This window comes from Chenopodium album, chromosome 3, assembly GCF_948465745.1.
Source record: "Chenopodium album chromosome 3, dcCheAlbu1.1, whole genome shotgun sequence".
Classification (NCBI taxonomy): Eukaryota; Viridiplantae; Streptophyta; class Magnoliopsida; order Caryophyllales; family Amaranthaceae; genus Chenopodium; species Chenopodium album.
The window spans coordinates 72,568,972-72,594,981 of record NC_137836.1 but is presented as its reverse complement, the minus strand read 5'-3'; the positions used below and the strand labels follow the sequence as shown (position 1 = coordinate 72,594,981).

At 37.7% G+C, this 26,010-nt stretch overlaps 4 protein-coding genes across 4 annotated transcripts; 2 read left to right on the top strand and 2 right to left on the bottom strand.

The window, feature by feature from the left end:
* Positions 1–544: 544 nt before the first annotated feature.
* LOC145616305 (uncharacterized) lies at positions 545–10,286 on the bottom strand. Its single transcript, XM_081671008.1, has 5 exons — positions 9,448–10,286; positions 6,305–7,221; positions 5,446–6,076; positions 2,166–2,650; positions 545–1,415 (listed from the first exon to the last, which is right to left on the bottom strand). Exons 1-4 carry the CDS (start codon positions 10,220–10,222, stop codon positions 2,643–2,645), a joined length of 2,331 nt encoding a protein of 776 aa, XP_081527134.1. The 5' UTR covers positions 10,223–10,286; the 3' UTR covers positions 545–1,415; positions 2,166–2,642.
* On the bottom strand, positions 750–2,561 carry LOC145625332 (protein ACCELERATED CELL DEATH 6-like). The gene is made up of 2 exons (XM_081678391.1): positions 2,166–2,561; positions 750–1,415 (listed from the first exon to the last, which is right to left on the bottom strand). The coding sequence occupies exons 1-2, from the start codon at positions 2,559–2,561 to the stop codon at positions 750–752; spliced, it is 1,062 nt and encodes a 353-aa protein (XP_081534517.1).
* Positions 10,287–17,002: 6,716 nt separating the features above from the next.
* LOC145625331 (uncharacterized) lies at positions 17,003–18,052 on the top strand. Its single transcript, XM_081678390.1, has one exon. The coding sequence runs from the start codon at positions 17,003–17,005 to the stop codon at positions 18,050–18,052; it is 1,050 nt and encodes a 349-aa protein (XP_081534516.1).
* A 2,514-nt stretch (positions 18,053–20,566) lies between these two features.
* LOC145625330 (uncharacterized) lies at positions 20,567–21,232 on the top strand. Its single transcript, XM_081678389.1, has one exon. It carries the CDS (start codon positions 20,567–20,569, stop codon positions 21,230–21,232), a length of 666 nt encoding a protein of 221 aa, XP_081534515.1.
* The last annotated feature ends 4,778 nt before the right edge of the window (positions 21,233–26,010 follow it).

Genomic DNA, 26,010 nt, shown 5'->3' with positions numbered 1-26,010 from the left:
TACATATATATATGTATATGTATATGTATATGTATATGTATATATATCACAAATAAAAGTACATTACAGTGACAATTAAATATATATATATATATATATATGTATATATATATATGTATATATATATATGTATATATATATGTATATATATATATATATGTATATATCACAAATAAAAGTACATTACAGTGACAATTAAACAACACGGACATATGTTTTTTTCACTTTTTTTTAGTGCAAATATATTCTTTTTTACTTTAGGTATATGTTCTTTGCATTTTAATAATATGTTCTTTTCACTATATCTGTATGTTCTTTACATGTATATAAAATGCTCTTTATGCGAAATGTTGTACCATGCAAGGTACCCACGCCTATAGCAACCACACATTAATCAAGTCTTTCAAGGTGAAGTATTTGCCGGAAGTTGTATTGAGGTGGGTGAAAAAAGGGGATCAGATCATGAGGAGATAATTAAGAGTAAATTGCTGAACAACAACAACGAGAAAGAGTAAGCGGAAGAAAGCAATGTAATCGTAATATCAAGCCATCTAACATTTTGATTACAACCAACAATTCAATAATGTTGTTATAAGTAACATAAATACAATACTTTACAAACAACAAACTTATTATATGCTAAAAAATAGTGTCGAGCAATACAAACTTATACAATCCCAAATAAAAACAAGTGTTATGCATGTACATACTATCAAGTTACATATATATAGGACCAAATCGTCTGACTGTCAATCGCGATGAAGGGTTGGCACAATCCGCGCAAAGGCGTTAGAGGCATGACAAACTATATCTTTCACTTTCTTACACAATTTAAGATCACGAAGATATCGAAAATACATACGAGCGGCAGATGTCACAATTGGACCAACAGGTCCAAGAAACTTGATGACAAGATATTTTTGCATGAGCACCATCAACGACAAGCACATTACCAAAGTGTAGATAGCAATCCAGGGTTTAACATGGATGGTTGTAGCATACACTCCTGCCATGAAAGACACAAGAGTTGTGTAGAATGATATTAAGAGCAGTAAGATGCTAAAATCCATTAATATCACCGACTTGCGTTTACTTCCCGTAGCAAAGATCCAAAGAAGACAAAACAAGACCATTGTTGAGAGGCACATTGTCAATATGTCAAAGAACATAAAAGCTTGGAATGCTACTGATTTTACAAGAAGTGGAGTCCCTACAGCATGTTTGTCTTTGACATCTTTATCATCTTGGACTGCTCCACCTGGAACGGTGAATGCTGTTGTGTAAGTTATTGTTGTCAAAAGTGCTGCTATTACACCCATCGTGTTCACATAGTCTTTCATCTCTACCGTAGAAATACCATACACACTTCGGAAACCCATCAACTCTATAGGATCCTCACTTAAAAGCTTTTCCATCTGCATTAAATGTACGTAATTGATCCAAGTTATTCTTTTAAATGATCAAAGTATATAGGTGAAGTGAAGGGAGAGATTGTGGTTTGCGCCTAAAAAGATATAAACATCCCTTTCCTTAAAATATATATAAAAAAAACATCAATCAATCAATAAAGCATAAATATACTTAAATAAAAGTAGCAAACAATTACTTCAATTATATAAAAAAAAAAAAAATTTGATAAGATACTTTTTTTTTTTTTTTTGAGGGGATACTTCATTTAATTTATGTCCTTCAATACAATCAACCAATTAATACACAAACAAAAAAAATAAGTTTTCAATTAATCAAATCCATTATACCTATACTCTTTATTTAAAATTCAGTACAAAAATACTACTCCGTACTATTTAAACCATAATCACTTGCTACCATTGTTAGTAAAGGTACACTACCTGTCTTCACCCTTTTAAATTTGCAAATCCATATATTTATTTTCAATTAAAATTATACTAGTATTAGATAAATAAAGCTATTTTAATAAACATATTTTTTAATCATATCGATCACACATAATACATTGCATATAGTGATAGTATTACATAAATAAAGCTATGAATAATTGCAAGTAGTATGCATGACTTCATGCACAATATGGAAAACTCTTAACACACAAGGCCGTCTAAAAAAGTACGTACGAGTAATTTTGGATTTACTAGTTGATCACAGCGATAGGCTAAAACAACAACATATAGTATAGATTTACTTACATCTTGCGGAAGATCTGAAATAGATGCTAACCGATCGCCGGAAGTGATACCATCTCCGTCTTGAATTTCTAGAAGTTCCTTCATCCATTTTATTTTTTTTGCATGGGACCATTCATCATATGAGCACTTGAGAAAAAGACGTGCATGGGTAAAGCGTCGAGATTCAAATGCCAGATGTAATGGCGTTTTCCCATCATTGTCTCTGATTTTCAACATATCTATCAAATGATGTTTTTTTCCAATGCCATTAACGAATTCCTGTGTCTTGGATGATGGTTGATTCACCAACATGTGCCAGAGTGTCTGACCATTATTGTCAGCTTTTTTCGACGCTTCTGGGTTAAGATGATACAATGTCTTAACTGCATCTATGTGACCAACTTGAACCGCTCTCATGATCGGGGTTAGTCCATCCTGGTCTTGGCTGTTCGCCGCCTCTTTATTTTGATCTTGCACATGCTTTATCACATCACGCCGCTACTCCACTAAATACAAGACGGAGATGGTATCACTTCCATATATAATCAAATATAAATTTTAATAATTATGTAATTAGGCATTTTCAAAATATTTTAGAGTCACATAGAAAATCAACAACTTTTAGCCAACGAAGATGAAGGTTGTTATTTATTTTATAATTACATAATTCAATTGCCACACTATTAAAATTAACAAATGATGAATAAGAGTTAAAATTAATGTGCCACATATGTAGAAATAACTATGAACAATGTCTACAATGATCAGAGAGTTTAAATCAAGTAAAAAAAAATGTTTCTTATGTATTTAACGATTTCATCTAAATATTTAACAAATGAAATTGGGTAATTCCAAGTTTCTCTTCTTGAGAAACAAGGAGTGTTTCTCATAGGCATAAACTTGTCTTTTTAGCTAGTAAATCAGGGATAAAAATGTAATTCTCTAATTTTTTTTTCTCCTTTTCAACAATTACTGACATTTTAGATGTACCATTGAAGCAACTTCTCTCCTCCATTGAAGCACCTTTCTCTCCACCATTGAAGCAGCTTTTGAGGTTAAAAAAACACTTACCCTCTAGGGTTAACAATGCCCTTTCTTTCTCCACTTTTCTTAGGGTTTTCGTAGAACTCGGCGGCGAAGCCGCCGGAAGAAACTGCCGAAAATGGCTGTCGAGATGGTGGGTTGGGGTTGGTCTATGCTGTGGTGGTGGGTTGCTGTCTAATCTGGGTAACAATTCCACCATTGTTACGTTAATAAGTTCAAAAGAAGGAAGCAGGAGAGAGAAGGGAATGAGGGACATGAGTGAATCAGCAACCAAAAAATAATAAAATATTATTAAAGTTGCTTTTATTTACAGTTCTTGCCATTTTGAGAAACATTAAATGTTTCTCAAGAAGAGAAACTGGGGCTCCACCAATGAAATCACAAACAATATAATACTCATCTTATGAGAATAAATCTAGAGCTTGAATAATTAATAACTTTTACTGCGATTTAAAAAAAAAAAAAATTGATAGTAAACAAAAGAACTAAAAATCAAGCATCAAACAAGTTGTATCTATTTGGCAATATAATAGGAGGGCAGGTTGATTTTTGTAAGAACATCAATTACTGTAATTCTGTAAATATGGAAGAAAAGTTAAATGTGCAATAATAGTGAGAATTTGAGAATCTCACAGATTTGGTAGAAAATTTTTGATAGTTTCTTTTATCTATTTTTTAATTCATTCCAAAAAAAAAAGAACTCAATAATAATCAGTCAAAACATTTAATTTTAGACATTAATAATTAGTCAAACATTTTCCTTTAAAAAAAGGTAAAAAAATCAACGTACCTAATTAAGTATTAAATATCAATGGTCATGATCAAAATATTATAATGATCATGAAATTATTGTAGCCATTGTAAAACTATCTAGTAATTAGTACAAAAATGGATTAAAAAAACAAGCAGTAACTTCTAACCTATGCTACATGCACGGACTAGTTTTTCATTTCACCTCAATAACCCGGATGTTTCTACAACGATCGTTTGAAATATGACTACCTTATTATTTTAATGATAAACAATATGAGCGATTCATTTTTTCACACTTTAAATTGGACACAATTAGTATTCTAATTTCTACCATGCAAGTATAATTTTTGAAAATTTTAATCCAACATAAAATAAATATTTTTCAAGAAACTATAAAATAAGAGTAAAAATTACATAACTAAAACTAAAAATTTGATAAATTAAAAAAATGTTGATTTGATAATAGTAATTAATAGCAAAAATAGAGTAAATAATTAATTACTTGGATAAAAATACGTTAATTATGAACCATATAATCATTAAAATATTATAATAGTCATATTTCAAACGACCACTATAGAATTTCCACAATAACCTATTTCGAAACCTTGACACTCAGATATTGTTATGACATTTGGGCGCTTCACTTTTGGTATAAAATCTTGATTTTTTTCCCCTCAAAATATCCAATTCAGATGCTTAATTAGACGTATGATTAGCTTGTGACAGACATGGGTGCAAGAGTCCAAGTAACATAGCCTGTAACTGTGGTGGCTAGCAAGTAGCTAGTGGAGCACAGAAAGAGATAGATGGATTTTTGTGGGGTGATCTGAGAGGTTTTTCCTTAAAGATGGCCTGGTGGATCGGACGTCACTTAATTACACAATCTGAAGAGCTAGCTTGCTAGGGAGAGCGATCAAGACAACCAATAATAATTAAGTTTGAGGATTAAGAATAACTATTCTCTGGGCTCATTTGATGCACGGGCTATTAGTTAGTTATTTTTATATGTATGCATGTATATATGCTTTTTAATGGTTGGAACTTTTGATATAATACGAAGAAATTGTTTTATGACCATTGAGGGGAATGAAGTTCATTGCTAAAACTTAAAAGAATAAAAGAATGATAGTGAAACTGTAGAAGAAGATGAAGGAATTTAGGTAGGTATATACAAGAATATTTTTTTGATCAATTTTATTTTATTATGGTGGAAATAAAATACTTCATTTACTTACTTTAATTTGCAATTTATGGATTGCATAAAGACTTTAACAATATAAAATATATTTATTTTAATTTTATTTTATATTAAAAAGGGAATACAAAAATTGAAAGATTAAGAGAGGTGACATTTGGCATATGGATAATTTGTAATGACATGTGTCATATGAATGATTTGTGGTTTGCATTTTTAAATATTAAGAAGAAAATAGAGTCAGATTATTATTGAGTATATATTATGAAGAATATTAATAGGCGAGAGATTGGAATAGAAAATTACCCAAGGGGCTTCCTACTAGAAGATGGAGAATTGTTTCTTTACGTTTGTTACCCTTTCCAAAAGTTGTTCTGCTAAGCTTTTCACCAGCAATAATAGCACCTATTGTTAACAAAGCAGGTAAAAAATGATTTGCTTTGAGTGCTTCGTGAATGACTGTATTTCCTTCCATGTTCCGTACCGCCAAAGGTTTATCATACTTAATATCATAAACCTTTTCTTTGGCCACCCTACCAAAAGAATATCCACATGACATTAGTAACTCAAATGTAAGAGATGATTTAGTCAATAATGTATCAGGAGAATTTAAGGATTGGGTAGTGCTAGGATGAATCTTTGTATCAGGAGAATTTTGCATGAGAATATGAAATGGAGTGTCTCCGTTAATGTCTGTTTGAGCACTAAGTATCGGATGTGTATTAACAACTTGAATGATGAAATCCAAATATTCATCAAATTCGATAGGAGTTCTCCGTTCTAATTGCATCAAGTTATGAAGCACATTTCTTCTCTTGGAATCTCGTGAGGACAAAAAATTTATTCCAAACTTTGATATTTTCTCCCTTATTAACTTGATATTTATCCCATCTATTACTCCATATTCTTCCAACGTCCTCTTCTTTTTCTTTTTCATCTGCATTGAATAAGTAATCACCATTCCATATGCTATTTCAATTTAGACTACCAATAAATATATTTCCTTTAAAAAATATCTAAAATGTAAGCTCTAATAATTTTATGAAAACAATTATACGGAGTACCAATGATTAATGGAGTATTACAAAAAAAACCTTATACTTCGTATTCATTTTTCACGAAGTTGAAACAATAAGAGAAATTATACTCAGAAAAGCCAGCTAACCTGATCAAAATGAATCCGTTCCTGAGCGTGAGATGTTGAAGTGGAGGAATGGAATAGAAGTCGCGCCATTTTAAAGTTGGATATCCAAGCTAAATCTAATGGTGTGTTTCCTTCATTATCCTTGACATCCTTCAGGAGGCTAATTTCTGGAATTTGCAGCAGCCCTTTGCCTTGTTGGTAAGTATATACCCTATTTATCAAATAATGTAAGATGGTTTTGCCAGAATTTCTATCAGCCACCTTTGCAGACTCCGGGCAGCATTCAAGTATCTTTTTAATGACACTCATATAAATAGAAATGTCGAGGGAAGCAGCTCTATGCAGAGGGGTCAAACCTCCTTCGTCAAGCCAACATGCCACACTACTGTCTTTTTCTACAAGCCTTGTTATTAAATCCTCATCTATGATACCACTAATATCCTTCATAAGATAATCAGTGATATTATCGCTTTCCTGGTAACGCCAATTATTTAACATCTGATAGCTATTTAACATAGCAACCTGATAGGGCAAGTTGCCATCTGAATTTCTGACATACCACTTCCCACTTTCATCAAATTCAAGGAGCAGCTTGAAAATGCGTTCGTTGCCAACCTCAGCTGCAACATGAAAAAGGGTGTCACCGTGGTTGTTCCTCTGATTTATCAGCTTATCAATTATTGATGTTGGCAACTTCTTTGTAACTTGTTCTATAAATTCATATTGCTGAAAACTGATTGCAATGTGAAGGATATTGTCTCCACTAGAGTCGTTTCGCCTCACAAAATATTCGCCATTTTCAATTTCATTGTTTCGTGCTTCGTTAAGGAACTCTACATTTCCCTCCTTTGCAGCATTCTCAAGGTGCACCTCCATAGTAGATATCCTCGAGTATCTTGGATTGTTCTTGTCTTGCACATTTCGAAATATTCCCACTCCTTGAAAAAATTTAAAAATGAATTATCATTCCTCACTTCAATCATATGGCACGGGCAATTTAAAAGTGGCTATTTCAGCAACAAAGTCACCCTTCATTTTTTATTTAACTAAACATGGAATAATTGGTGCTCTACTAAATAATCTATACCTAATATATAATTTATTCATTATGTGATACCTTGTTAGATTTGTTTTGATTTTTAGTTTTCATATATATGTAGTACATAATATGTATACTTTTTTTTTTTTTGGGTAATACTACCTCCATTAAAAATCATATTAGTTGCAACTTTGAAGTATTATTTGTGAGATACTCCCTCCGTTTTTAAATGCTTGCTCCACTTTTCTTTTCCGGCCGTTTTTAAATACTTGCTCCATTTCCTTTTATGGAAAACTTTTACAATATTTAATTCATTTCTCATACTTAGTGGACCCAACATAATACTCTCTCTCCTCCTATTTGTTGCACTGCTTTTGCTTTTTATAATTTTTTATTTTCTCAACTACTCCACTACCTCCATATTTGTATTACTTTCTCCAATTTCTCCTAAAACTCAGCGCATGGACAAATGGAGCAAGTATTTAAAAACGGAGGGAGTATAAAGTATTCCAAGATTGCAAGTTTGCTACTAATATTTAATGGAGGTATAGCTTTGAGATATATATTTCAGTTCAAATATTGCATCTAAAAATGTCAAAGAAATAGAGACAATATGACCTTTAAATAGAAACATATGAAGTAGACTTGTCAATCGGGTCAAGTTGCTCTAGGCCGGGTCACGGGTCATTTCGGGTTAGGTCGTCACTTATTTGGGTCACGAATCAAGAAATGGACAATAACCCTAGCTCAAAGTTTCAGCTGTGAGTTGACCTCACGAGTTTAGAATAATTAATTATTTAATTATATTTTGCCTATTTTTACAATTTTCTAATTTTCAAGTTTACTTTGCTATACTATTTTTTAATCAAACTTTTTCCAATTTTTTAATCAAACTTTTTCACTACATTAATTTTAGCCATTACATAGTACATAATTTAAATTGTCACCATTTCACCAAAGCACATCAATGCCTAAATAAAACTTTAAACATATGAAAATATTAGGAATAGACCAACATAATTATATATGTGGACTATATATAATATTTCTTGACATAGTATTAGTACTTAGTAGACCTATTAATCAGTGGTATGACACGACAGTGACGTGAGTTATACAGATGCAATTAATGTGGGTTGATATATTTGGTGTAGGAGGTGATTGGTGTGGATTTGAGCAAGAGTTATATGAAACGGATAAATGGGCAAGAGATAAAATGTATGTTTCATGGTAGACAAACAATCAAACTTAATCAATAACCTAATTTTAATTTTAAATAAATATATTAACTAAAAAAAACCCATAAAATCGAGACCACGGGTCGAGTTCGTGTTGGGTTTAACCCCGCAAATTATAGGTTAAACGAGTTCGGGTTAAATCGGATTACGAGCAAAAAAAACTTTGTTCAAGACCCACACAAAATGGGTCGGGTTTGGGTCGGGTCGGAAATTGATAGGTCTAATATGGAGTATATATTTCTTATTTAATCTACCTAGAAAATTTAAATAACCACCCCTTAAAACACTTTATTAGAATAAACTAACCATCCTTTTTATTTTTTACGTAATTATAAAACCACCCCTTAATTAAATTTTAAAATGTTAGATTTCACCAGGGAAGTTGAGTCTTGAAGTTTCAAGACTTTACTTCAGATTTTATTAAGACCAAAATTCATAAATACTTAAAAATAATATAGTCTTTTAAGACCGCAAAATTAGAAATTGATGATGACATCTAGAATCTTAAAACCTAGGGTTAATTTTGCTCTTAACAAATAGTTCCAATTTTAAAAATAAGTACATCGATTTTTATGCCAAAATTTGCCCTATTAAGGTTTGTAGGGTCATTTTTATGCCAAAAACTTTATCCAAAATGTCTCAATTTGAATGTATCATGTAAGACATGTAATCATTAGCATGTAACACTATTTAATTATTAGCACGTAAAACAAGAGATAATATTTGGTAACATTTTTCCAATTGTAACCCCAAATCAAACCTAAAGGACTAAAACACTATCTAAATAGTGTGTTTTGAAGAGACAAGAGAGGTTGTTTACAAAACTTTTATTAATATAATATGTACGACAAATTATATTAGGGAGAGTAGAGAGATTGAGTAGTTACCCATAAATGGATATTTGATAATTGCAAGATGAAGAGGCGTCTGCTTGGAATTGTTGGTAACACTAGCAAACGCAGGATACAGTTCCAGCAGCAATTTAGCAGTTTTCCAATTGTAATTGATAATTGCAACATGTAGCGGCGTGTTGCCTTCTTTATTCTTCAACCTCCATGTCGGCTGCCATTTTACAATATCTTTATCAAGAAAGAGCACCCTGAAAATGCTCACATCGTCCACTGCTGTCGAAACATGAAGAGGAGTGTTCCCATCTTCGTTGGTTAGAGCAACCAGCTCAGGATACTCTTCCACCAACCATACAGCAACCTCAAACTTGAGTTTGAGAAGTGCAACATGCAAGGGCGTGTTGCCATCTTTATTCTGGGCACTCCAATCCATCGGCTTCGCCTCCTTGTTGGCCTCCGGCTGCCCCTTTCCATATTTAAGAAGCTTCTCGAATGCCTCGATGTGGCCTTCTTCTGCCGCAGCATGAAGAGGGGTATTCCCGTCATTGTCCCGCTGATAAATCAGCTTATCAGTTACTGCTCTTGGCAACAACCCCTCTACAAACACTTTCTCAATAAACTCATATTGCCGATACTTGATCGCAATATGAAGAATATTGTACTTATCAGATGAGGTTTGCCTCAAAAAGTAGTCTTCATCACAATTTTCTAACTCGTTGTTTCGTGCTTCCTCGAAGAAGCCTACGTCGCCTTCCATAGCGGCTACGAAAAGCTTCCGCCTATCAATCACCCCGGAGTCTTCCATGGATGACATGATGAATTATCAGTTTATAATTGTTTGTTTGTTTATTTGGTTTTTTTAAGGGAAAAAAAAGCAATTAAATTGGTTGATTAGTAAATTGATTTCACCTTCGCATGTTTATATATACTACTACCTTAGCTTGCTGGGGATCTTAGCATGCATGCTCATATTCTTTACGTAATGATCCAGTAAGATATGTTTCTTTTTCAGGGAAGATAGTATGAATTCCTTTTAACAAATTAGTTTGTAACTTTATTTTATTCCTCAATATAATCTACTTTTCATTTTTCTTTTGTATATTTTCATCAATTATGGTGTTTATAACTCTACATATTAATTCAATATCATCATTAATATATGGTGTGGATTACGTTCACATTTAAATATCAATATATATACTTCCTATTTGTCGTGCCAAAGAAAACCTGGATAACGCAAGAGTAAAACATTAAAAAACGTGGTTTCTTTCTTTTAATATATAAACTCCCTCTACACGTATTAAATAATTGTTTTATTACCTGCTGGCCTTAAGAAAATTTTCATTCAATCTAAAGTAACTCTAATGGTTATAGTTAGGGTGTTGTTTGCAATATTTAAAAGTCTCTAATTATGAAAGTGACTATTAGATCGATTAATTAATCAAAGCCTTAATCCCATAAGTGGGATCTGCTAACATGAACCAAATTTAATTTGATTATCCTATGTACTCATCGACATAAATCTTCCTGCTTTATCACTTACAATCCAATGCTTCATCATCATGCAAACCCAAAAAAAAAAGTGAACCGAACAGGTTCAAAGGAATATAAAAAATAAATAATATCTTTTCAAATCATTAAATTTATCTAGTTTGAGAATTAAATTTTATAATTAGCCGTTTTGGTAAATACTTTTGTCAAAATAGCCATTTTGGTAAAAGATCCCATGTGAACACTCTAAGACAGTACTGATGAAGATTTTTTTGGTTAATATAAGTAGTTGTGGTTTTGTGACAATTTTAGTAATACACAATATATAGCACTATCAATTGTGTGGTGAAGCCAACAAAAAAAGAGAAAAAAAATTAGAAGAATAATTAGATTAATACTTCCTCTATTTTTATTAGTTGCCACATTTCATTTAGGAACATTTGCAAGCACATAGTTTTAAATGTAACTATCTTTAGTTACGTATTAGAAAAAATTATGAAATTTTAATATTTGGAAAATAGACATTGAGATAAGATGAATCTAACAAGATCTCACATGATTATGTGTTTATCTAATACTAAAACGAAGTCAAAATAGATTATGTGAATAGTGTAAAACGTCAAAACGTGTCAATTTTTTTTTAAAAAAAAAAAAAAATTAGAGGTAGTATATGGTATTTTAATTTTTAAGATCATTAATTAACAAGCATGTGAAAGGAAGTGGTATTTTATGAAGCCGGCCATACAATCATTCAGTCTTTCAAACATGCTTTTCACTTTTGCTGATGCCAAACTTACCAAGGTGAAAAGCTTATAGAGACCTCATTTAAGTTTTGGCTTTTAATTGAAAGTATATATCTAACATGCCTTGCCATCCTTTTACTCTTTTAATAATGTTCTTTGCTGCATTAACAATTATTGAATATTACTTCACGATGCTCACGTTTCTTTATTTTACTTGTCCTAGTCCATTTTATTATTCCATGTCATGTGACACACATTTACTTTAGTCTTGCCACAAAAAAAAAAAAAAAAAAAAAAAAAACAAAAAAAAAAAACAGAGAAAAAATCATTGGACTTTAATTGCATGATCAACAAAAATAAAATTATACTTGTACTTGTCATATACTTTCTAATTCCTACAGTCTCCTAATATTGCAACATAGGAGTGAACACTGATTTTAAGAAGAGGGGAAAGATAGAAATGAATGTAATAAGGTTAAAATATGAAAAGAAAAAAAAAAAAAGTTTTGATGTACTTTTTAGCTTTATTGCACTTACCATATGTATTGGCGGATCTATGAAGGGGCCAGGGTGGCACCGGCGGCCCCCCAATTTTTTTTTTTTTTTTTTTTATTAAGTGTGTATAAATTTATAGGTTAAATACAATTTTAATGCAATAAATAACATCAAATTAGTTTTGTCATAATAGTAATGCATTGAATTTGGACTAAAAGTCTAAGGTTCAAGCCCTTATACAAGCATTTTATTTATTTTTTTATTTAGTGCCCCTCCACACTAAAAATACTACATCCGTCACTGTCCATATGTGTGGTTCTTACTGTAAGAATAGTTTGCAGTCTTCGCACCATATACATGGTTTTCACATGAACCTAAATCATATGTGCAAATAGGTAATTTTGCAATATCCGTCAAGCAAAATAAATATAAATTTTATTGGATGAAATTAATGAAAGGGAAAAATGGAAAAGTAATAGAATGTTTTGTTTTCTTATACTCTTCTGTGAAAATATTATAGTAGATGCATGGTACACTGGAAGTACATTACATATAAATAAAAAAAAAAGCATTGGGACAAATTTCATGTTCTTCTATTTTTATGCAATAATGTTATTTTATTTTTATGTAATGTTTTTTATTTTATATATAATGTTTTTTTCAAAAAACATGATGTACACCATGTCCGTTTGTAATGTATAATAAATTGTTATAACTTCGATTTTATTTAATGTTCTTTTATTTATATTTAATGTTTTTTATTTTATATGTATTGTTTTTTTTTTCGTAGCCATTCGGCACTTACAATCATCCCTTAAGAGATCTAAATTCTCAATACAAGAATTAAATACCCCTAAACTACATCGCTTCTGAACTGCTCTGAATAATTTTAGATATCTTTGCATCGTTCTTCACGGAGCTCCATTGATGTATAGTCGCAAAAGAGATATAACTTGATTGGTCATCAAGATCTGCAAATTTGCAAGACGAATCTTCTAAATCTGCATCCCCTATACCAACAAACGCGCAATTCCACAAATTTGCAAGACAAATCTTCCAAATTTGTATCCCTGCACACACTAAAACAAAACAAACAAACAATATTAAACCCTACATGAAGGGACTGACTAAACCCTACATGAAGGAACTGACTAAAATTACCATATTGATGGTGATCTTTATTGGCCAAAAACATTAAATTAAAGAAGAATTTGGGGCTTACCATCGATAAATATCGATGGCAGCCCCTAAGTTTCAATATGGTGGCTAGGTTTGAAGAGAGTGAACAGAAAAAAATTTTAGGGGTTTTTATTTTTTATTTTTGTTCTTGTACTTTGTTCATTTAATTTAATATTAATTTTTCTACTCTATGTTTGTTTGTATGTATAATAAATTATTTTCCTCAAAAAAAAATGTATAATAAATTATTATAACTACGATTTTTATACATGTCCATTATTATATGAAGTCAAAGAATATATTTATATGTAATGTTCTTTTATTATTATATTATTTTATTTATAGGTAATGTTATTTTATTTATATGTAATGTTCTTTTATTTATATGATATTTTCTTTTATTTTAATAAATTTTATAGCAACGATTTTCTTATATTCCCATTATTATATATAAAGGGACTTTTGACTTTTACCACCTTCAAATAATCACTTAATTGAATTTACCACCTCCAAAAAAAGATTTACTTTACCACCACCAAAATTTCCAAATATTCGATTTTACCACCAACTAACGGATTCCGTCCATGAATCCGTTAGTAGGGCCCACATTTTTGACGTTTCTTCTTCATCTTCCCCGATCTTCCATGTCGACCAACCAGCAACGAAATCAACTACCTCGGTTGGTCGGAATTTCAATTCGTGTGGGTTTCGCGCCTGGGTGGTGGTGGTTTCGGGTCGCGATGGTTTCGCGTCTGGGTGGCGTGGTTTCTGGTTAGGTTGGCTGGGGTGGATTGCGGTGGATTCACGTCTGGGTGGTGGTGGTGGTTTCGGGTCGCGGTGGTTTCACGTCTGGGTTTGGATGGTGGTGGGGTTGGTCGTAGCTGTTGGGTGTTGGATAGGGTTTTGAGGTCGGAAATTGGTAGAAAGGGGGTAGAAATCGGTGAGGCTGTGGTGTGCGATGCGGTGGTAGCGGTTAGGTGGTGGGGTTGGTCGTAGCTGTTAGGTGGTGGCTAGGGTTTTGAGGTCGGAAATTGGTGGAAGGGGGTCGAAATCGATGCGGTGGCTGTGGGTCCCAACGGTGGCTGGTAGCGGTTTAGGATTTAGGTGGGTCCTGACGGTGGCTGGTAGCGGTTAGGTGGTGGAGCTGAATCCGTTAGTTGGAGGTAATTGGTGGTAAAACTGATGTTTTATTTTTTTATGAGGTGGTAAAGTAAATCTTTTTTTTTGGAGGTGGTAAATTCAATAAAGTCGTTATTGAAGGTGGTAAAAATCAAATTTTCCTTATATAAATTCAAAGATTATATTTATATGCAATGTTCTTTGATTTAGGTAATGTTCTTTTATTTATAAGTTATGTTCTTTTATTTATAGGCGAATGTACCATGCGTATAGTACACCCGCTTGTACAAATCACGAACTGCTTTTGTGTGTGTGCGAGTGAGTGAAAAAGGAAGAGAGATACATAGAGTGACATTTGTAGCATGAAACAATCTTTGAATACCAACTAAAAAGAGAGCATGAAACTATTTCTTCATGAATAGAGCAAACAAATCAGGTCATAGGGAACATGAAACTATATTTCTTCATTATTGTTTCAACCAAAGAGAATTGCAAAAGACAAATCATAAATCAAATTCAACTTGCTAAGATTAGTGATGTAAGATAGCCTGTTAAGCATAAACAATGTCCAGAAAAATCACAGTAGGAAAATATGTATGCGTGCGTCAACTATTACTCCGTACTCCGTAGTATGCATCAATGCATGCCTACATATTAGCCATTGTTGAGAGCTAAAAACTAAGTTCACATCTTCTACTTGATGCGTTGGGTTTGATTCAATTAAGTTACACTGATTAAGGTACTTGTACGGGATATACCGGTAGTATCATAATATGCCGGTAAAAGAGTGCCGTGCAGTTTAAAGCCCTCGTTAATCATTGAATAATTCATGTCCTTACCGGCATTAGTCTCTACCACGTGGAGAGCTGCTTCTTGAAACGTGGCATGTCCCACTGACACGTGGAGAGCTGCTTAGTGCAGCGTAAGCACCTGCTAGTATCAAGGTCGGTGTGCCACCTATCTGTATAGGTGGCACCTGCTTGGTTGCGTTCCTATAAATACCCAAACAAATCCTTATTTCAAAGGTAGAATCTCTCCCTCTCTCTCTAAAACACTTTCTCTCTCTTCTTTCACTTTCTTCACTTTCTTCTCACAAAGGTACTAACTTTAGCATCGGAGTGGTTATTCCCGGATAACCCCCGGGCTAGCTAATCTGTATTGGCTGTGTAGGCGAGCAATTGGACGGTAAACCATTACCAGCCCTCAGACATTACCGGAAGCAGAATCCAGCAGGAACAATTGGCGCTAGAAGGAGGGGATAGTAATAACTTCTATCGTCCAACATGACCTCTCACAGTCATGGAAGGAAGTAAGGGAACTTCAGTACCGGTGCTAGAAGTTGATAACCGGCAATACAATAACAATGTCCTTAATGCTAACACGAATAAAATCATAGTACCAGAAATCATGGTCGAAGATGAAACTCATCTCCTTCACGGTAACACAATGAACAGGCCCATAACACCTGACCGTAGCAGAGCAGTGACCCCAGATCCCTTGGAGGGGTTTACCCCGGAGGAGCTGGAGATAACGACCAAGGTCATACGGGCTATGTCTAAGAAAAGAAAGGAAGCCGAGTTAACGGCAGGGGGAATACGGGATGAGGTACCGACAAAGCCGTTGATAGTCAACTTGGAGAGTCAATTCAACCAGGCGGGACAACAACAACCGTCAAGAAGCCGTGGCCAAGAGACCACACCGACCGAGCGCCAACTCACACAAGGCGCCCAGGTGGGGGATTCAGGTTCTTATCGGCATGAGATCTCTAGTGGCCCGGAAAGGCGGGCAGTCAGGGCAATCATCAGGCCCAAAATATCTCCGTTCACACAAGTGGTACTCGACCAGCAAATGGAGAAAATAAAGATGTCGTCCTGTACGTATGACGGTAAGGGCGATCCAAAGCGGTATGTGGCCGCGTTTGAGAGTCATATGTTGCTGTATACAGACACCGATGCTGTGTGGTGTAAAGTTTTCCCTACGACTCTTACCGGCGCAGCCTCGGATTGGTTCTCCAACTTAGAGCCGGGATCAATTGACTGCTTTGAGACCCTGGTGGAGTTGTTCACAGGTCAGTACATAAGTAATAGTGCGAGACAAAGGACATCTGGCGAGCTCATGGCTATTCAACAACGAAAGGATGAGTCGCTCAGAGATTTCATTAGATGCTTCAATAACGAGGCTAACACTATACCAAAATTACAGCAAGAAATTGCCGTAATGGCATTGATGAATGGACTAGGTGACAACGACTTCAAAAAATATATGTCGCGGAAGTCTTTCCCAAACTTAGGGGTAGCATTTGCCAAAGCTCACGAATACATAAAAAGTGAGGAGCTGCTGAAAACGAGCCGTCAGATATCGTCGGCAGAGCCCCCCAGAAGGCAACGTGATAATAGCTCGAATTCCCAGATGGGTGGGGTAAGCAGGGCGCTGTCGCAAGGCCAGCAGAGACCCGGAAGGCCGACAAGGGGATTGGGTCGTTACAGCAGTTATACACAGTTAAACACCCCGAGAGCGGCAATATATTCAATAAACCAGAATAGAGAAGATTGGAGTCGACGACACCGATGATAACGAAGAGTCGGGACGTGAAGAAATATTGCATGTTTCATAGAGATGTTGGTCATTACACCGAAGAATGTGTTCAGTTAAAAGAGAACATTGAAGATCTCATAAGGAAGGGACGATTATCCCAATATCGTACTCAGGCAGGTCCCAGCCGACAGCAAAATTCACAGCCTAGGCAAATCGAGTACCGAAAGCAGGGGGAACAATCAATGCAAGATGATACTTACAGGCAGAATCATGCGAAAACATCTAGACAAGGAGGTAATCCGACAAGACGCAAAATAACAATCGACGTTATCACGGGAGGGCCGGTATACGGAGGTTCCGTAAGCGGGGCCAAGAAGAGTTTGTCGGAATACCGGCACCTAGTGAACGCTTTGAGCGTAGAGGAACGACCTCGGCCTTCTTCCATGCTTTCGATATCTTTTTTGGAGGAGGATGCTAAGGGAATAGTTTACCCTCATGATGATCCGTTAGTGCTGATACTGACGGTAAATGGAGCAGATATCAAGCGGGCACTCGTTGACGGCGGAAGTTCTGCAAATATTCTGTTTGCTAGGGCTTTTGATGTCATGAGGATTGGCCGAAAATACTTGACGCCAGTGTCCTATCCCGTGATAGGCTTCAACGGATCGACGGTACGACCTGAAGGTAGCATTGTTCTTCAGGTTCGAATGGGAGAGGGTCCGGCAATAAGAGACGTCATGGCAGAGTTTTTGGTGATTGATGTGCCATCCGCTTACAACGCCATTGTCGGTAGGCCTTTAATTCATGACATGCAAGCTGTGGTGTCAACGTACCACTTAACCATGGTATACGTATCTAACGCGGGAACAACAGAGCGCGTACGGGGTAGTCAGACTATGGCAAGGGAGTGTTATGTATCGGCACTGAAGCAACCAGGCCGACAACCAGCTTGTGAACGGACCCCAGCCAAGCGAGAACAAATTCCTTCCACGCATGACTTGGCTATGGAAAATTTTGATACTAGGCCGGTAACTGCTCCGCGTCCTTCCCCGGGAGGCGAGACTGTCGAGATCGAGTTGTAGCCCGGAGTGACCGGTAGGGTAGTGCGTGTGGGATCCGATATGGATGTCGACACGCGCTGCCATTTGGTGGAATTGTTGCAAGAAAGTGCTGACGTATTCGCTTTCTCGGCGGACGAGATGCCCGGGATACATCCGAACGTCATAGTACACAAGCTCAATGTCGACAGGAGAGCAAGACCCGTTCGACAGAAAAAAAGGAATTTCTCAACAGAGAAAATGGAGGCTATTCAATCAGAGGTGAACAAATTGCTAGCGGACGGTTTTATCGAACCCTGCACATATCCCAAATGGTTAGCGAATGTGGTCATGGTAAAGAAGCCGTCAGGGAAGTGGAGAATGTGCGTGGACTTTACGGACTTGAACAGAGCCTTTCCGAAAGATTGTTATCCTTTGCCGAGGATAGATAGATTGGTAGATTCAACTTCCGGTCACGCTCTACTGAGCTTCATGGACGCTTTCTCTGGGTATCACCAGGTCAGCTTATATGAGCCGGATCGAACCAAGGCGGCATTCATTACCGATTCCGAAGTTTTTTGTTACAGGGCTATGCCGTTTGGATTGAGAAATGCAGGGGCCACATATCAGAAACTGGTCGACAAGGTATTTGCGAACCAGAAAGGAAGGAATGTAGAAGTGTATGTGGACGATTCAATTGTGAAAAGCCGTTTGGCTACGGATCACGTCGCTGATCTGAGAGAAAATTTTGAAACCCTTCGACGCTACCGGATGAAGTTAAACCCGGAGAAATGTGTGTTCGGCGTCCGGTCAGGAAAGTTTCTCGGTTTCATGGTGAGCGAAAGGGGTATAGACGCTAACCCTAATAAGATTGAGGCGATTCTTAGCTTACCAGAACCAAAATGTATAAAAGATGTACAAAAGCTCACCGGTCGAATGGCTGCGTTAACAAGATTCATCAGCAAGTCAGCTGATAAAGCCCTACCATTCTTTGTAATTTTACGACAAAACAAGCTGTTTGAATGGGGGAAGGACCAATCTAAGGCGTTCCAGGCTGTAAAAAATCATTTGAGGTCCTTACCCACCATCGCAAGGCCGGAACAAGGAGAAACATTACAGCTTTATATCTCCGCCTCAGCAAAGACGGTAGCAGCGGTGCTCCTAGTAGAGCGGCAAAAAATCCAACTGCCAATTTACTTCGTGAGCCACGTTTTAAATGCTGCCGAGAGAAGGTATCCGGTAGTAGAGAAGATCGCGTATGCAGTAGTTGTGGTTGCACGAAAATTGCGTCCTTACTTTGATGCGCATGCAATTGATATCTTAACGAATCAGTCGTTAGAGAAATCCTTGCAAAAGATGGAAACGTCTGGCCGCTTGCTTAAATGGGCGATTGAATTATCTGAATATGTTATTACATATAAGCCAAGGGTATCAATCAAAGCCCAGGCTTTGTCTGACTTCATTGTCGAAACATCATATTATGAAGAGGAGGATGATGTCGGCACATGGAAGGTATCAGTTGACGGCTCATCTGCTTCAACCGGCTCAGGAGCAGGGGTAATTATGATCTCTCCCCAGGGAGATGTGTTCGAGTATGCCGTTAAGTTCAAGTTCAAGGCCTCGAACAATGAGGCAAAATATGAAGCAGCGTTAGCAGGGATACAACTGTGCATATCTGCGGAAGCAAAGCGCATTAAGATGACGACTGACTCACAGTTAGTGGCAAATCAGTTTAACGGAACTTACGAAACTCGAGAGCCAAGTATGACGGCATATTTGGCAAAACTCAAGAGTGTTACTTCTGGTCTAGAATACTTCGAAATTAAGTTGGTTCCTCGGGCAATGAACACACAGGCAGACGCCTTGGCTAAACTCGCAAGTTCAAGCTTCAATGACTTGGAGAGGACAGTTATGGTAGAGGTTTTGAAAGAAAGAAGTATTGACGAACAACCTCCTAAGGACATATGTTGCACAACTGCGGGACGAGAATGGTATGATGATATCTTGGCCTACAAGGTACATATTGTTCTTCCTGCCGACAAGACGGAGGCAAGAAAGGTTCAGAAAGACAGTGTCTGGTTTATCATGTTCCGAGGTTTGTTGTATAAGCGGGGGTTTTCGTTACCACTGCGAAGGTGTATAACGGCTTATGAGTCGGCAAGGCTGATAGAAGAAATACACGAGGGTGATTGCGGTAATCACGCGGGGGGTCGGTCAATGTCCTTGGAAGCAATGAAACGGGGCTACTATTGGCCGACAATGAACGCGGATACCATGGAATATGCTAAAAAATGTGACAAGTGCCAGAAGTACGGGCCTGTGATTAACCAACCTCCAAATGATTTAACACCCATTCTTAACCCAATCCCATTTGCTCAGTGGGGGATGGACATTATCGGGCCGTTCACGTAAGCAACAGGTGGCCGTAAGTTCTTGATTGTGGGGATAGACTACTTCACCAAATGGATAGAGGCAGAACCGGTAGCAAAGATTACAGCGAATGAGGTAAAAAAGTTTATCTGGAAAAGCATCTTTACGCGGTTCGGATTGCCGACAGCAATGGTGTTTGATCACGGTTCACAATTTGACTGTAGCCCGGTAAAAAACTTTCTAAGCATATACAAAGTCAAGTTTGCGTATGCGGCGATATGTCACTCGCAGTCAAACGGCCAAGCTGAGGCCGCTAACAAGCAGATACTAGGGGCAGTTAAGAAAAAGGTAGAAGACGCTAAAAGCTTGTGGGCAGATCTGATACCTGAGATTTTATGGGCAAATCGTACGACAACAAGGGAAACTATGGGGGAATCTCCTTTTAACCTCGCTTTCGGCTTAGAGGCTGTGGTTTCGGCGGAAGTGGGATTACCTTCTTTTCGGGTACAACACTTCTGCGAAAGTCAGAATGATTTGCTGCTTCGACAGCAATTGGATTTCCTACCGGAAGTAAGGTTGACGTCTGCCATAAAGTCTGCGGCATACAAAAACCGAATGAGCCATGCTTATAATCGGCGCGTCAATTATCGGCCCATGGAAGATGGTGATTTTGTTCTGCGTAGAACAGCCGCGACCGGTAAAGGGAACGCAGAGGGTAAATTCACTGCAACTTGGGAGGGGCCTTACCAAATATATGAAACACTTAGGCAAGGGTCTTATCGGCTAATGACCCTTGAAGGTGTTCCCCTGAAGAATGTTTGGAACGCTAGTGTGTTAAAGAAATATTTCATGTGAAACGTAAATATGTTCTATTTTATGTAGTATAAATTTTGATGACATGTTGTCACACGTATGTTCTCGGCATTTGTTAGTATTGTAATCTATTTCAACACTTATGAAATACAATCGAATTACCTACTTTCGATACGATCTGACCACAGCCTAGCTAGCTGACTCGGTCGTTCAAGTGAGGGAAAATTAAAAAAAATAAAATAATATAATAATCATGATAATGGACCTCAAGGGGAGTTGAAAGTGCGGTCTGATCCACTGCCTTTGCTCAGCCTGACAAAGGTTGGATACTTTATCTCGATATGTTTTGTATCCGATATTCAGCACAGGCAATCCAGAGTTTTCCCAGAATTTGTTTACGAATAAATTCTGCCGAAAAACTCGGGGAGTATTATCGATAGGGTATATCTCGGAAATACCGATAATAAAGTATTATTGATAAGATGTATTATGAAGATACCGATAACAAGGTTGAGTGCATTCTTAGGTTTTTTCAAAAAAATTTTAAATCACGAATACAATACCGAGAAGTGTAATTTTGAAAGCCGAAAACGCAAATTCATTTTAAAAATCAGGGAGTAACTAAAACATGATTCAAGGAAGGCAATAATTAAATATTAGTTAAAGGGTAAGTAACGGCCATAGCATAAACAAAATTAGCATGACAGTGAGGATCATGGTAAAGAAGTAAATAAACTAACTGATTAGAAATAAATTGTAACGAATACAGACATACATAGATAAAATATTCAAACGATTAAAAGACAAAATGTGACATAATACAGACGGATATAATTGTTTGAAGCATAGAACAGATACAGACAAGCATAAACATTATAGCCCAAAGATGAGTGCCCTCCTGGTTAATTCTTGTCGGCCTCCTTTGTTGATTCAGCCGCGTTAACGGGCTCTTTCTCAGCTTCTTTGTTGGAGGGACCGGCAAACCCATCTTTACCAGCATGAGTGGCAATAGGGCTACTGATAAGGGCGTCATCAAACTCCACTTCCGGCAACTCGCGTGGGTCTAAATTGGTTATCACAGCATGCGGGGGGAGCTCGTCAAAGTACTCACTCTCATAGCTGGTAGGAGAGTGGTTCATTTCTTCGTTAAAAGCCTTCTCAACGGCCTGCCATTTCGTCGAATCCCACCCCTCCGCTTTGCACACACAGCGATGCGCAGAGACCCAGCCGGCAGTGTACCGGTCAACCAGCAAGTTGGCATAGAGGTCGGTCTGCAGGAACCGATTAACGGCTCGGCGCCTGATTCTCGGCTTGTCGCGCTCCATCTCCTCAACTTGGCTGGCCAGCTTTGCCTTAGCATCCCTCTCGTTCTTCAGGCTCTGCTCAAGGCTGGCTACCTTCTTTTGTAGCAGCTCCTGATCCGTCAGCTTCCTGTTTAGCTCGGACACTTGCTTTTGCAAGGTCTTCATGTCGGATTTAACCTTGTCCCGCTCTTTGATGACGAGCTTACAAGCGTCGTCAGCCTTCTTCAGCTTGGTCTCAGCATTATCGGTGACGCACTGATAATGTTGGTACATGTGTACCACCTCGACAGCAGAGTTGACGGTCTAGTAGACGATAACAGAAATTGCCGTTAGTAAGCATATATAATAATAAATATAAACAGCAATATAGAGAACACAAATATGTTACGCAGAAATGATACATATCTAACAGGTAAGAATGCTATATTACCCGGAGCATGTTGTTCATTAGCTGACCGCAGGGAGCAGCAGCCCGGTTGGCAGGCCTGTCGGCTGGCGTCGCCAAGTCCTTGAGTACCCTCCACCCCATGCTTCCGCCGGTCGCAGGGTCGTCACAGAGAACAGACTCTCCGCGATTGACGTTGATCCGGGGATGCCATGGGTCACCGGCAGCACCAGAGGGCACAGCGAGCCCGTCAATGACTTCTGTCGGGATTTTGACGTGAGGAATCTCGATAAAATCACTGACGCCAGCCGGGACGAAAGCATTCTGGCTTAGGCCGCCAGTGCGCCCCGAGATGATTGTCGTCTCCTTGCTTGGAGGCTTTTCAACGCTGGCCATCTGGCCGGTTCTGACCTCGGTGCTGACCCCAAGACCTTTTGGATCTCTTAGGGTGACCGTCAGCTTCTTTTCCGGTTGGGGTTCGGTCTCGTCCTCCAGGTTGACGACTCCATCCGGCCAAGATTCCTGTGCCTCCGGACGGAGAGGGACCGTATCGCTATCATGTCTTTTCTGTTGCTTCTGTGGCTCTCGGTCGGAGGGCTCGGAAGTCCTCTTAGACGCATTCCCGCCACCCCTTTTCACAGCTAGGGTGCGGGGCTTAGTAGTGCGTTCGGTAGGGGCCATATCTTGTCGTCTTTTTCTTTTTCTTGTGGAGGCTCTGGTAGCGAAAGAGGGCAGGGTGTCGTATGACTTCTTTGGCCGATCCGGGCACTGTTGCTTCACTCTCCCGTCAGAATGCAACCCTAATCGGCTAAAGTCAAGCTTGTCAAGACCTGGTGAAAGACAAACCGATAATAAACGTCAATAAACCGATATGGTAAAGGTAAGCTTGGGCGTAAAAACAAGTGTATGTAAATACACACAGGCAGATACGAGAATAAGCAGGCAACACATAAATTATTTAGAAATCACGAATACAGTGAAGGTAAGTATAAGCAAATTTATATAATACTTAAATGCATCCATACCAAAAGCATCGGTATGGCAGAGACCGACATGAGAAAGAGGGGCGTTGCCCAGTATATAATTACAATGGGGCAATCACACCCCCGGAACAACTTTATTCTTCTTACCAGCCCTAACATATGTACAATTAAACCATTTAAAAGCCTTTTTCTCCATCGGTCCTAACTTTCTCGACCGTATGGTCTCGAACATGCTGTGTGGGTGATGAAACGTCCTACGGACGGTAAAATCGTTAGGCACACTCATAAAGTAAAACTCATTCTTCCAGTTCTTGCAACTGGTCAATTTCGGCCACACCGTACATTTACCGGGAGCGGTAAAAAGAGACCACCATCCGGGTGACTGACTATCTCTTTTTATCCAATGTAACCTCCGAAATAAGTTCATGGTAAGGGGAAAGTCCATAAATATCATAACCCAGACAAGAGAGACAATATTTCGGATGGTCGGAGGCGTTAACTGTGCAATTGCAACGTTCCAAGCCCTGAATATTTTTTCGATGTAATGATGGAGTGGAAACCGTAAACCAAACTCTAAATGTTTTGCATATACAACAATGTGGCTAGCAGGACAGTCCAAAGCCGTTTGACCGTTATTCGGTAGTCTCAGTTCGTAACCATCCGGGAGACGGTAGAATCGTTTGCCATGTTGGCAATAATCTTTTTCGGTGGCTGTCTGCAACCATACCGGATCCACAACTGCCTCAGTTATTTCATAGCCGCTGGGAATTTCTTGAGGTTCTGGATACTTCGGATCATCTTGATCTGAGTCATATTCCTCGTCGAGACGTTCCTCTTCTGCAATCTGAGCAGCAAGGTTGAAATCTGTAACAATTTCTTCGTCGGTCTCGTCGTTTTCTTCCTCTTCACCTTCTCCCTGCCCACCCTCTTCTGACCCACCTGCATCGTCTTCGTTACCGATGCTTTCACCCCCGCTTTCCTGCCGTTCTAGGCTATCTTCGACTGACCGGATATCTTCTTCTCGGATATCCGAAGCTTCAGGCTCAGGGTCAACCATTTCTTCATCAACAGAGGGTCTACTGCTTTCACCAACCTCACGTTGGTAACTTGTATGTTTTGTTCTCGGCATCCTGTCAATATTAGTGCCGTATTGATTAAATAAATCCAAATTTGACCTTAAATGATATTGAACGCTAATAGGCTCAACATCGGCAATCTCTATGTCCTCTGGAATATCGGGGTTGGTAGGACGCAAAGCCTTCTCGATGTCAGCCAGAAACTTATGACGGTAATAAGCTTCTCTTTCTTCTACAGAAGTTAAGGGTGTACAGAGTTCAGCCTCATTGGCTTTACTCGTATTTGCATGCATTCCAGAACCATACATTCACAAATAATGAAATAAACGCAAAATCTACTTAACCACAAACCAGTGAGAAATCGAAAAGAAAGTTAGGGTTTTTTACCTCTTTTTGAACTCAACTCTTGAAGCGTAACTCGGAAATTAAGTGTCCTCCGTTTATAAACACCGGTCGCAACACAACTGAACAAACCCTTGACAAATTGAGCCTTGAATCGCAGAAATATAAGCGCAGTACGAGCGAAGTGAAGTAGAAATTTTTCAAAATTTTTTCGCAAAGGAAATGAAGGGTAAAAGTGCGAAATAAGCTATTTATACTGTCCAAATGAAGCGGTTGATGTGACATTTACTGCATGCAATCCAACGGCTGTAATAAAACGCCTTTTCAAAATTAACCTGCTTCGATGACTGACACGTGCCCCATTACTTTATTACATTTTCCCGCCAAATCCTGGGGGATAAATTTTTAAATAAACAACAATTCGTTTTACCTCCTATTTTCAGTTTCATGTTTAATTCACCATAACCATGTCGGCATTCTGCTAGTTTATTGAGCAAAGTTACTACCGTCAATTTGCTCTCTTGGGGGTCAAATCGTAGATTTTTTCCATGTTTTATTGAGCAAAGTTACTACCGTCAATTTGCTCACTTGGGAGGCAAATCGTAGATTTTTTACATGTTTTATTGAGCAAAGTTACTACCGTCAATTTGCTCACTTGGGGGGCAAATCGTAGATTTTTTTACATGTTTTATTGAGCAAAGTTACTACCGTCAATTTGCTCACTTGGGGG

Coding starts and splice junctions, on each gene's coding strand:
- LOC145625332 (XM_081678391.1), bottom strand. CDS start 2,561: ATGAGAGCGGTTCAAGTTGGTCACATAGATGCAGTTAAGACATTGTAT. Junction 1,416..2,165: donor TTTCAGATCTTCCGCAAGAT/GTAAGTAAATCT, acceptor CATTTAATGCAG/ATGGAAAAGCTTTTAAGTGA.
- LOC145616305 (XM_081671008.1), bottom strand. CDS start 10,222: ATGTCATCCATGGAAGACTCCGGGGTGATTGATAGGCGGAAGCTTTTC. Junction 7,222..9,447: donor TATCAAATATCCATTTATGG/GTAACTACTCAA, acceptor AATTTTTTCAAG/GAGTGGGAATATTTCGAAAT. Junction 6,077..6,304: donor AACGGATTCATTTTGATCAG/GTTAGCTGGCTT, acceptor TATTCAATGCAG/ATGAAAAAGAAAAAGAAGAG.
- LOC145625331 (XM_081678390.1), top strand. CDS start 17,003: ATGATAACGAAGAGTCGGGACGTGAAGAAATATTGCATGTTTCATAGA.
- LOC145625330 (XM_081678389.1), top strand. CDS start 20,567: ATGGTGTTTGATCACGGTTCACAATTTGACTGTAGCCCGGTAAAAAAC.